Genomic DNA, 11,208 nt, shown 5'->3' on the forward strand with positions numbered 1-11,208 from the left:
TGGTGGCGACTTCTGCACATTTTCCTTTCTTGGAAGACTCACCTTCGAGTCTCGCCTCGCCTTCCCGTCGAAGGGTAAGTTGCGACAATCACATACGAGCACCGAAGTTTGTATTGAAACTAAAAATAAGAACAAACCTACCTAATGAGTCCCTATGTATATGAATCATGAAGATGTTGGATGCATGGATGATTTTACAAAAGAGGGTTGCACCACTTAACACATTCACCATACCACCTATCATAGGGATTTGGTGCCTCATAATAACTATTTTGGGCACCAACAAAGCACAAGGATTTAAGCTCTTACGAACCAAACCCTTATCCAACAACTCCTTTACTTGAGGAATAACCTCAAGCTCAAGAGGTATGGTAGTGCTAAGGGATGTTTCCCTTAATAGGAGAAGGTAGAAGGTTTGTTTAAGAAGGAGTGCTCTTTTGATATCACCTTTTGTTGCAAAATGGTTTTCCTTCTTAACAATCTTCTTGGAGGAATCATTTTCCTCTTTTTCCTTCCCCTTGGCCTTTGAAGACAATGTCTTACTATCTTTCTTTTTCTTTTGTTTTTCTAGTTTTTCTTCTTCATCCCTCTTATCTTTCATAGTTAGTTAATCTTTGGCCACTCGTGAAGGCATTTGAGGATCCAAAACAAACTTTGTTGCAAGGTGGGTGAGGGTTATCTCATTAGTTAGACCATTATAGATGATTTTCCTATCATATTGCCATGGCCTACCTAAGAGAAGGTGTCCTGCCTCCATAGGAACTACATCACAAATCACTTCATCCTTATATGTTCCAATGGAGAAGGGCACTTTCACTTGTTGATTGACTATCATCTCCCATTGCTTATTGAGTCATTGAAGTTTGTAAGGCTTTGGATGGGGAGTGATAGCAAGGCTCAACTTAGAGATTAATCTTATGCTGCAACAATTGCAACATGAACCACTATCTACAATGAGCGAGCATGTGTTATAAATTTTTTTACACCTTGTGTGAAAAATATTCTCTCTTTGAAATTGGGTCAAGTCACAAGATTGACTTCCTAGAAGCCATCTGACCATTAAAAGGCCCCCTTCTTCTTGAGGTTAGATTTCTTCACTGGATTCTTTCCTTTTTGCTTCTTCACTTTCACTAGAGGAAGGTGAAGTAGTAACCTCATCTTGGCTACTATAAATGTCTTGGCCTCTCATAATCATGGTTTTCTTGGTGGGGCATTGAGAAGTAATGTGTCCTCTTTCAAGACATTTAAAGCACTTTATAGAGCTAGTCTTTTCTTGCATACTAGCCTTAGGGGGTTGTTTTTCTATTGTCTTCCCATTATCATCTTTGGGCTTAGAAGATGCAGCCCCTAAGATTCCTCGACCTTGGTCTTTCTTTGGATAAAAGTGAGAGCCATAAGATTTTGAAGTAGGCTTCCTTTTAAGTTGTTGCTCTACCCTTATGCAAAGTTGGACTAGGTCATCTAGGTCCCTATATGGAAGGAGCTCAACCTTGTCCCTCACTTCCATATTAAGCCTACTAAGGAACCTAGAAATACTTGTTTTTTCCTCCTTCCTAAGCCCAACTCTCAAAATGAATAGTTTCATTTGTTGCCTATACTCTTCAACCCTCATACTCCCTTGTCTAAGCCTTTGAAACTTGTCCATAAGCTCCATTTCATAATAGAAGGCGATGTGCCTCTTCCTAAGGGCACTTTTCAAGTCATTCCAATACTCTACTGGAGGATCCCCATGAATCCTTCTTTCCCTAACTAGGGAAGTCCACCAATAGAGTCCATGCCCTTGGAAGCTAAGGGTAGCCAAAGGAACCTTCCTTTCCTCACTTGTATGATGGAAAGCAAAGAGTTTCTCAACTTTCATTTCCCAATCTAAATAAGCCTCTACATTGTCCTTTCCATGAAAGTATGAGAGGTTAATGTTAGCCTCTTGAGATTTTATTTTCTTTTCTCTCCTATGGGAGTAAGGTCTAGGATGTGACATATGCCTTCCTCTATAATAGTCACTAAGTTCTTCACTTAGACTCTTGCAAAAGTCATGACTACTATAGGAGGCATGTTTTTCTTTTTCCATTTCTTTCATTATTTCTCTTCTTTCTTCCTCTCTTATTTGTTCTCTCTCATCTTGATTTATTTCTACCCTCTCTTTTCATTTTTCTTTCCATAACTTGAGGGAACTCAACTCATATAAGATTCTAGATAAAGGGTCCTTATGACTAGTACCCTCACCATTAACACTAGATGAGTGATGACTCATGTTGGTTCCTAAGTTGTGGTTCTTCTTTTATGGGAGTTGGTAAAAGGTAAAAGCTAGGGTTCAAAAGAACTCAAGATAAGCGTGATAAGCAAGAAGAAAGTATGATGTAATTACAAGATAAACAAGGTGTGTCTAGTAAAGAAAATAAGCTATGAAAGTAAGCAAGAAATTAAAGTGCAAGAAATGTAAACTAGGAGAATCCTAAGAGTGTTTGGATGACAATATTTAAGGTTCCCAACAAAAAACTCACTATCCTAAGGAAAAATTGCCTAAAATTATTACACAAAAATGGAAGTTTGGTAACCTATTGGAGGCTCCCAACACAATTCCAATGAAAGGCTTTTTTGATACAAAATTTGAAAGCAATGAAGGTAAGTAAATTGCCAATTACAAAATAGTCCTCAATTTTGGTGGTTGTGCTCTTTTTGGTGATTCACTCAATTTGGAGTGTTTCTTAGTCCAATAGCTCTTAAGGTGGTTGGTCCCTTGCTTCTTGACTCAAATTCTTCAAGGGATGACACCAATCCTCCTTTCAAATTCCCTATATGGCAACTCACAAACAAAGAAACAAAGAGATAAGCAATAACCAAAGATAAAAAAATGAAATAAAAGCTAAACCAACATAGTTTTAACAAGATAAATTTTCAAGGATTATTCAATAATTAAAGCAATGAAAAGCACATAAAAGCAAACTAGGACTCAAAGAGAAACGTAGAATGACTTTAGAGTAGAGTAAAAAAACTAAAATAAAAGACTCAAGAAACCTCTAGTTTTGGCACTTGTTTTCACACTAATTTTCAGTTGAAATTTTAGAACTAAGATTGGTATAAAATAGGCACCAATTATAGAACAAATTTTGAGCCAAAACAAGAAGCACACTTCCCTTTCACTTTTTTTTCCTGGACACTGATTTTCTTGTCAACTTGTGTGATTTTTAGTATTTTTTTCCTTTTATCCAAATCACTTGGTTGTTTTTTTTTCTAATTTTGGTTCATATGTCTAGAAAATCTAGTAAAACTTTTAGCTCAAAATTAGCAGTGACCAATGCCCTGAAATTTTTACAAGTTCGTATGTTCAAGCTGCCAGCACCAGTGATTTCAACCTAAAAATCAAGAGTAGTGTTTATGTTGCTTAAGGCTTGACTAGTTAAATTTGTGTTTGTTTTTGCTCAACTGTCTTGAATAACACAATTCAAGAGAGCTTAAGACTTATTTTGATTCAAAAATCCAGCCACAACTCAAAACCACAACTCAATTTCTTCATAGGCATCATATAGGAAACTTAGAAAACAAAACAAAATTCAACAACAAGACTACTTTTAGAAATTAATTTGGAACACGTTATGAACTAAATAACATGCATGAATTAGACTCCAAATTCAAAAGATAGGCTAAGAATAGCAAGAATACATGAACAATGTATCTAGAATTCAATCAACAAAATCAAAATTCAACACAAACTTAGAACATAATGTGACAATTATTATGACTAAACATGACTCTAAGACAACATGGATTAAGTAATTTACACTTAGATTTTTGTGTTTTTTTTTCTAATCAATATTTTGCAAGAAAATTGAGATCTAAAGGTTCAACACAAGAAGATTATGATTGAAAAATGATAGAACCTAAAATCAACATAAAAAATGATTCAAAAGTAGATCTATAAAATTTGAACCATAGAAATGCAAGAACAAGTGTAGATCTAAGATTTAATCGGTTTATTTTTTTGGATCTACTCTAAACAGCACAAAACCACAAGACAATGGAGGAGATACATGGAGAATAAGATGAAGAACAAGGAATTAAAGGGAATTGACCAAACAAAAAGATAGAGGAAGCAAAAGAACATCACTTAGACGAAGATGCTCTTGATACCACATGATGTAGTTCCATCTAGAGCTTGTAGGCCTTGGATCTTATTCATCAATGGAGTCCTTTGCTTCTTGAAGATCAATGACAACAAAATGGAGAAAGAAGAAAGATGATTAGAGACACCACTTCAAGGAGAAGATGAGTCAAGAACAAGCTCACCACCATAGGAAGCCATGGATAAAAGCTTGAAGGTAGGAGAAGATGAGTGGAGGGAGAATGAGCACAAAATTTTATGCCTCAAATGAGGTCTAAATTTTGAATTGTAATTCTCAAATGATCAAAGTTGAAAAAATGCACACACATGACATCTATTTATAGCCTAAGTGTCACCCAAAATTGGAGGAAAACACTTGAATTTGAAATTGAATTTGTGGAGCCAAATTTTGGAGTCAGAATTTCACTAATTATGATTAGTGAATTTTAGCTACGGTTTAGCCCATAATCCAAGATCAAGTCCAATATTCTCCACTAAGTTGACTTAGGTGTCATGAGGCATGTAAAGCATGAAGGACATGCACAAAGTGTGACTATATAATGTGACAATGGGGTGTAGCAAGCAAATGTTCACCTCCCCCTTAAGATGGTCCAAAATTTAATTAGATTGGGATTCTCCCAATTCAATTAAATTGATCTCCCAACACACATTGTGGATGTGGTAGAGTGGGGTCCCAAACTTCACACATTGTGTTTGGGGGGGGGGGTGCTTTTGACAGGAAGAGGGACTTGCAAAATAAAGGACTCTAACACTCAAGTAAGAATATGTGTGAGGAAAGTAAAGCAAGTATATATTGCAATAAGTCACACATATATGCGCCTCTCTCTCTCTCTCTCTCTCTCTCTCTCGCTTATACGAGCTTATTGCAACATATACTTGCTTTACTTTCCTCACACATATTCTTACTTAAGCATCAGAGTCCTTTGTTTTGCAGATCCTCCCTCCTGTCAAAGGCACCCCTCAAAGCCGACATGTGAAGTTTCGGACCCACTCAACCATGTCCACCCTGACATGTCACTGTTTTAGATTTTGATAAGAACAAGGTGATATGGGGTTAAAGGCGGGAAGCAATAGAAATAACACGTGCTACAAAATTGGACCTCATTGGAATGGCAGTGACAATTGGGTGGCTTGATTAAGAAGTAGTTGTGGTGGAACACAACCAAGGGAAGAAAAGGTTAGTGAGTAAGGATTGTCGTGGGTGAGTGATGGTGAGTGTGGTGATGGTGACTTGTTCATTGTTCACAAAGGAAGAAAGAGAGGAGGTGAATTGAAAGAGGAAGAAGGAAAAGATGATAGAAATAGGAAAATAATTCTTTTTTAATTTTTAATGACATGTAATTTTTTATTGGGTGTATTTAAATGTAATGTGTTAGGATCCTGTCTATACAAAACTTTCTATTTAAAGTTTAGGAAAAACATAATAAAAAAAGGAAGTTACAATATTCCCATAAATCAACAATATTCATGAATATTTTTTTTATTTTTTTTTAACAAATAAGAGAATGTTACATTCTTATAAATAAATATTTAATGCATAAAACAAACACTCTAATTGAGTAAATGTTTAATTTTAAAATTTTTTATTAGGTTTCTAATTTTTTTCCCCAATTGGATTTATGAACTTATATTTATTTCTTAATTAAATTTTTAAACTTATATTTGTTTTTTAATACAAGTACCTAATTAAAAATAAATACATATTCATAAACCTAAATGAAAAAAAAATGTTTAAGGACTTAACTAAAAATGGCCAAATAACTCATGTACCTTAGATTAATTTAACCTTGAATAAAAAAGGTAAAAGAAAGAGAGTTGATTATTAATGTTAATATATCCTCTAAAATAACAATAAATAAAAGGCGGATCAATAAAGCACATCCGAAAGAAAAAGGTAAAAGAAAGTATATTATTTTATTAATATTAATAATAATTAATAAATGTTTTAAAACCAAAGGCAAATTATAAAATTTGAAAAGCAAAAGTCAAGTTTTTTTGACAAAAAGAGCCCCACTAGTCCTTACCGAAGTTGAAAAAACCACTGTCCCTCACACCAAAAAACTGCTACTACCATACATCACCGCACACTCACTCACCGCACCGCACCGCACTGCACGTTACTAACAATGGAGCCACCTCCTTCTCATCCTCTTCCCCGTTTGCCAAGCACCGCTGACCTCACGCCCCAACATGCGGCGTTTCTGGATCAGCACTTCCGAACCAAACGCGACCTATCTCGCGAATCTTCTAATCTCCCTCTCTCCTCCTCGCTCTGGCAACAGTGCTCCGAACTTGAGTCCCGCCTCCTCCAATATCTCACGAAACGCACCATTTCGTGGATCTCTCGCTCCTTCAGCGTCAGATCCTCGCTTCAGCAACTCTCCCTCGCACTCCAAAGTCTCTCCCTCTGCACTTCTCCACGTATGAAAAAAATAAGTATTTATGTATTCTTTTCTATTGTTGTTTATTCTTTTTTTTAAAAAAAAAAATGTTTTTGGATGTTTTGTTTTGTTTTCAGAGGGGATTGGTTCGAAGAGGTTTCGGTGGGTGTTGAGTGAGGAGATTCCTCGATTGGCCAACGAAATGAACCGAATTGAGTCTCTTCGGTGTTATCTTGGTGGGTGAATTTGGAATCTCTGTGAGTGTATGTGTGTTTCTCGCTTCGTTATTTTATTTTTATTTTTCGTTTTATTTTTTGGTGGATTCAACTTGTGTCATTGACTCATTGTGGATTATAAGAGTGATTTAATGTTTTTTTCCTCTGCATGTTGATGTGCTTTCTTGGATGATATTTTTGGCTCTTCGGAGTTATCTACGTGATTTTGGAGTCTAGATCATATAGTCTATGTTTGTATTTTTCAAAGTTTTTTTTTTTTTTTTTTTTGCGTGGATACATCTAGTGGTACTTTTGAAAAGGGAAATTATTATTATTATTATTATTATTATTATTATTATTATTATTATTATTATTAATGCTTTGTTGGTTGTTTTTCCTTCGGAAATGGTTGCATGAAATTGCCACAAAATGCAAAATTAGTTGGTTGATTGATTGGCATTATAGTATGATTTTTGTGATCGGGAATGAGCTTGTGTTTTCATTAAGCATGGTGGACCTATGTATGCTTGAGGGTGTGCAAATGCACTTCGTAACTTTGAGAAAACTATAAATAAATCTCTTGAATTTTATATTTTGTCCCTTCTAATTTTATATTTGAATTCATCGTCCCCTAATTTTTTTATTTTCAAGATATGTAATTTATTTGATTAGATATTTTAATATTTTATGATTTTTACATTTATGCCTTTATTTTCATATTTTGATACTAATTATTATTGATTTGTATTTGTTTAAACATAAATTGCCCCATTGAGTTATGCCCAGGATCTGCCACTAATGCAACTATTTTTTCGGTTAGTCTTAAATATATTTTTGTCCTGCACTTTTTTTTTTTTCATTTTCCTCCCTGTAATTTTTTTTTCATTTTAGTCCCTGCATAATGTGTTTTTTTATTTTTCATCTTTAAAGCATTTTAGATAGCACTCTGAACAGTAAAAAATGTTATATAAAGCACTTTAAGGACGAAAAACAAAAGAACACATTTTGCAAGGACGAAAAAGAAAATTTGCAGGGATGAAAATGAAAAAAGCGCTAAATTGCAGGGACGAAAAATGTTTTTAAACCTTTTGGTTACAAGAGCTAAAATCTAAAACAACTATTTGATGAATGATGATATTATTTTTTTGTCTTTTTTTGCAGTAGATTTGTTTGTTATGCTCTTCTTTTCATCAATTTCTTTGATGTATTTATGTTTGGATGGACGAAGCATGGATGTATGTGTGTATGTGGATACCATACATGGTAATATTGCATATTTGCCATTGTTGCTAAATGGTGGCACCATGGTTGCCATCGCGGAATGGCATGGCAGATTTTGTGCCTACTGCCATAGGCAATTTGTGATGGGAGATCTTCCCAAGGCGCCATGGCATGTTTATATGGCAGAATTTTGGCCTTCCACCATCTGCCATTGATAACTGATATTTGCATTGTAGTCTTGTCCTGTATTAAGTTATGTTTGGTAAATGGTGATTCATGATTGTAGTCTGCTCTGTAAAAAATAAAATTCATTTTCACTCAAATGGTTGATGCCTCTGATGTGTTGTGTATCTTGACCTAGCTAGCTGTAAAGTTTACCTTATTGTCTCAGAGACTGCTGTACAGTTGGAAGCTCTGGTTGGGGATCTTGAAGATGCTGCTCTCTTTGTTATTGCTTGCCACACAGGGAATATGTTTTCGTCGAAGCTCTTGATTTCACCCATCTCTGAAGTAATTTTTGTTCCTTTTTTTAGTTAGTTTATAAATGTAGGTTGGAATATTATATTAGTCACTGGTCGTGGATTCTTATGCATGAATGTATTGTGCTGTAGGATGCTGCAACAAAACATGACAAGTTGCTTCAGGCCATAAAAGCCATGAGTGATATTGAAGAAGTATTGGTCGGTGTTGTGAAATTCCATCCTCAGTGGCATTGTCTTCTGAAGTCTGTTGACACTAGAGTAGATAAAATCTTATCTGCTCTCCGGCCACAAGCTCTTGCAGATCATCGGGCTCTTCTGATCTCTCTTGGGTGGCCACCAAAACTGATTTCATTGAAAAATGGAAGTGATCATATCACAAGCCTACCTAATCCATTAATTCTTATGCAAGAAGATAAGAGAAGAAATTACTCTCAAAGTTTTATAGCTCTTTGTGCTTTGCAGCATCTGCAAAATAGAAGGGAAGAAAGACAGCTTAATAGTAATCTTATAAAAAGAGACACGCAGAATATACAGCTTTGGGCCATTGATGAATTAGTGTCTCCTATTGCGTCAAGGATGGAATGCCATTTCACCAAATGGTCCGAGCAGCCAGAATATATGTTTGCTTTGGCGTATAAAGTTACCAGAGATTTTATTTCAGGAATAGATGATGTCTTGCAGCCTCTTATTGACAAGGCCAGGCTTATCAGTTGTAGTGCAAAGGATGCTTGGGTCTCTGCAATGGTCCAAATGCTTTCTGGCTTTCTAGAAAAGAAAGTTTTTCGGTTTCTCACTGAAAGATACAAAGTAAAGCATTTGAAGCCTGATGTATCGTCTTCATGGCTTCACCTTGTGGATCTTATCATTGCATTTGACAAAAAGATGCAATCCCTTCTCAATCTGGATACTTGTTTTTTGGCAGTTCCTGGGAGTTTTGAAGGGCTCTCAAGAGGCGTCTCAGTTCTATCAATATTTTGTAATAGGCCTGATTGGCTGAAGGTCTGGGCAAAAATAGAGTTCAAAAATGCATGGAAGAAACTTAAACCTGAACTGATAGAGGAGAAAGCGTGGATTACTTCTAAGAAATGTATATCTGGGATTGACACTGAGCAGGAGTTTCTGCTATTGACTGTTGAGGATCTCAAAGCTCCACCTATTGCAGAGTTTTTTCTTAAAATTATTTGGGAAATGATTGAACGCTGCCAAACTATGCCATCCAGTTTATCACATGCACAATTTATTAGATTTACTGCAGGAAGATTCCTCTGGTATTTCTTTAAGCAATTACTTTTTCGGTTCAAGGCAACTGAATTGTGCATTGATAGTTCTGATGATGTTGCCATAGTTAGAGTGTGTGGATTAATAAATGCTGCCAGATATATTTGGATTAAATTGCAAGAATGGAGTGATGTTGCGGACTTTTTGGAGATGAAAATTGTTGAAAATGATTCTAGCAAGCCCACACAAGATGATACAATGGATAATGACTGTTTTTTTGACGAAGAAATAAGAAGCTTGTCTGAAATGGAAACCAACTGGCTTATGGAAATTATAGCAGTTGTTCTTCGACAGTTTGAAATGCTATCTTGGAAGTATGTTCAAAACAATGATAGTTTTGAGGATGACCAAGATTATACAAATCCAGTAGAGGATGTTGATTTAGTAGTCTCCAATGATTTTGTTGAAGCTTTAGATGCTTTAGATAGTTGGCTTCATACTGTGAAGATAAGTCTCAATAAAAAGGATTTCTTGGATTTGTGGAGAAGCATTGCTGAGGGGCTAGATCATTACATTTCATGCAGCATCGTCAGAAGTGAGAATTGGTTCTCTAAGATGGGCGTCTATCAATTTGAAGCTGATATGCAAGCACTAATTTTTATATTTCAGCCTTATTGTGCTCGCCCACAAGCATTTTTTCCTTGTATTAATGAGATTCTTAAGCTTTTGAAACTGAAAAAAGAAGAGGTAAAGCTAATGCAAACATTTTTGTCCAACAATCAAAATGGATCAGAGTGTTTGCATCTTTATGGAATTTATCATCTATCAGTTAATCAAATTCTTCAAGTTCTTAGATACAAAATTTGGGTTGGTTGATTTATACAAAAACGTGGTATGCCCTTGGACAAGGAAAAGAACTTTGTTTATAGTATACATAAATTATTGAAAAATTATACTGCAAATATTCCATGCGTAATTGGATAAGCACATGGAACATTGAAACCTAGACTCGAAGGCTGGTGATTAGTTGGGATATGAGAAGTTGAGAATTGTGATGCAGAGGGACAATTCACAATTGTTATTCTACAGTAAGCTCCCCCCTCTTCCACCGTTTCTTGCTTTGTCCGGGAGCAGTGAGATCTCATCACAACATACAAAGTTATCGACCACATTTCAGAAACCACCATTACTTAATAAAAAAAATCTTGTCTCTGATCCCCATCACGCAAAGAGTGCTCTGAAATCACTGAATGTGCTGACTATGGACTTCTTGTTTCTTAGCTAAATAAGGCCCTTGAAAAAGCAGTATTTGTTTTAACTTTGCAGCACTCCCTTAATGTAATTAGCCCAAAGGAAAACAATTGTTGTAAGAGAATTGTATTTAACGTCAAAATCAATTTACGTGCTGCAAAAAATGTGAACCAAACAAACTGAAAATCAATTACCAGCTGCAAAATCTCAGCTCTTAGTTTCTGAATGTTAGCGAATTATTTGCGTCTTTTTCTTTGCTATTTAATTTGATGCATTTTTAGTGATTTCTTTTTTGTTTTAATTTTTAATTTTGGAAATTG

At 35.4% G+C, this 11,208-nt stretch overlaps 1 protein-coding gene across 3 annotated transcripts; it reads left to right on the forward strand.

Moving 5' to 3' along the window:
- The first annotated feature begins 6,098 nt into the window (after nucleotides 1-6,098).
- LOC100800131 (RINT1-like protein MAG2L) lies at nucleotides 6,099-10,545 on the forward strand. Of its 3 annotated transcripts, none has more exons than XM_006593559.4 (4): nucleotides 6,099-6,541; nucleotides 6,639-6,737; nucleotides 8,329-8,447; nucleotides 8,549-10,545. In XM_006593559.4, exons 1-4 carry the CDS (start codon nucleotides 6,247-6,249, stop codon nucleotides 10,511-10,513), a joined length of 2,478 nt encoding a protein of 825 aa, XP_006593622.1. In that variant the 5' UTR covers nucleotides 6,099-6,246; the 3' UTR covers nucleotides 10,514-10,545. The 3 variants fall into 3 exon arrangements, with proteins under 3 accessions (XP_006593622.1, XP_006593623.1, XP_006593625.1); XM_006593560.4 differs by having other exon boundaries at nucleotides 6,492-6,541; nucleotides 6,639-6,758; XM_006593562.3 differs by lacking the exon at nucleotides 6,099-6,541 and having other exon boundaries at nucleotides 6,640-6,737; nucleotides 8,343-8,447.
- Nucleotides 10,546-11,208: the final 663 nt, after the last annotated feature.

Source organism: Glycine max, chromosome 13, assembly GCF_000004515.6.
Source record: "Glycine max cultivar Williams 82 chromosome 13, Glycine_max_v4.0, whole genome shotgun sequence".
In the NCBI taxonomy this organism is placed as follows: domain Eukaryota; kingdom Viridiplantae; phylum Streptophyta; class Magnoliopsida; order Fabales; family Fabaceae; genus Glycine; species Glycine max.

Coding starts and splice junctions, on each gene's coding strand:
- LOC100800131 (XM_006593559.4), top strand. CDS start 6,247: ATGGAGCCACCTCCTTCTCATCCTCTTCCCCGTTTGCCAAGCACCGCT. Junction 6,738..8,328: donor GTCTCTTCGGTGTTATCTTG/GTGGGTGAATTT, acceptor TTATTGTCTCAG/AGACTGCTGTACAGTTGGAA. Junction 8,448..8,548: donor TGATTTCACCCATCTCTGAA/GTAATTTTTGTT, acceptor ATTGTGCTGTAG/GATGCTGCAACAAAACATGA.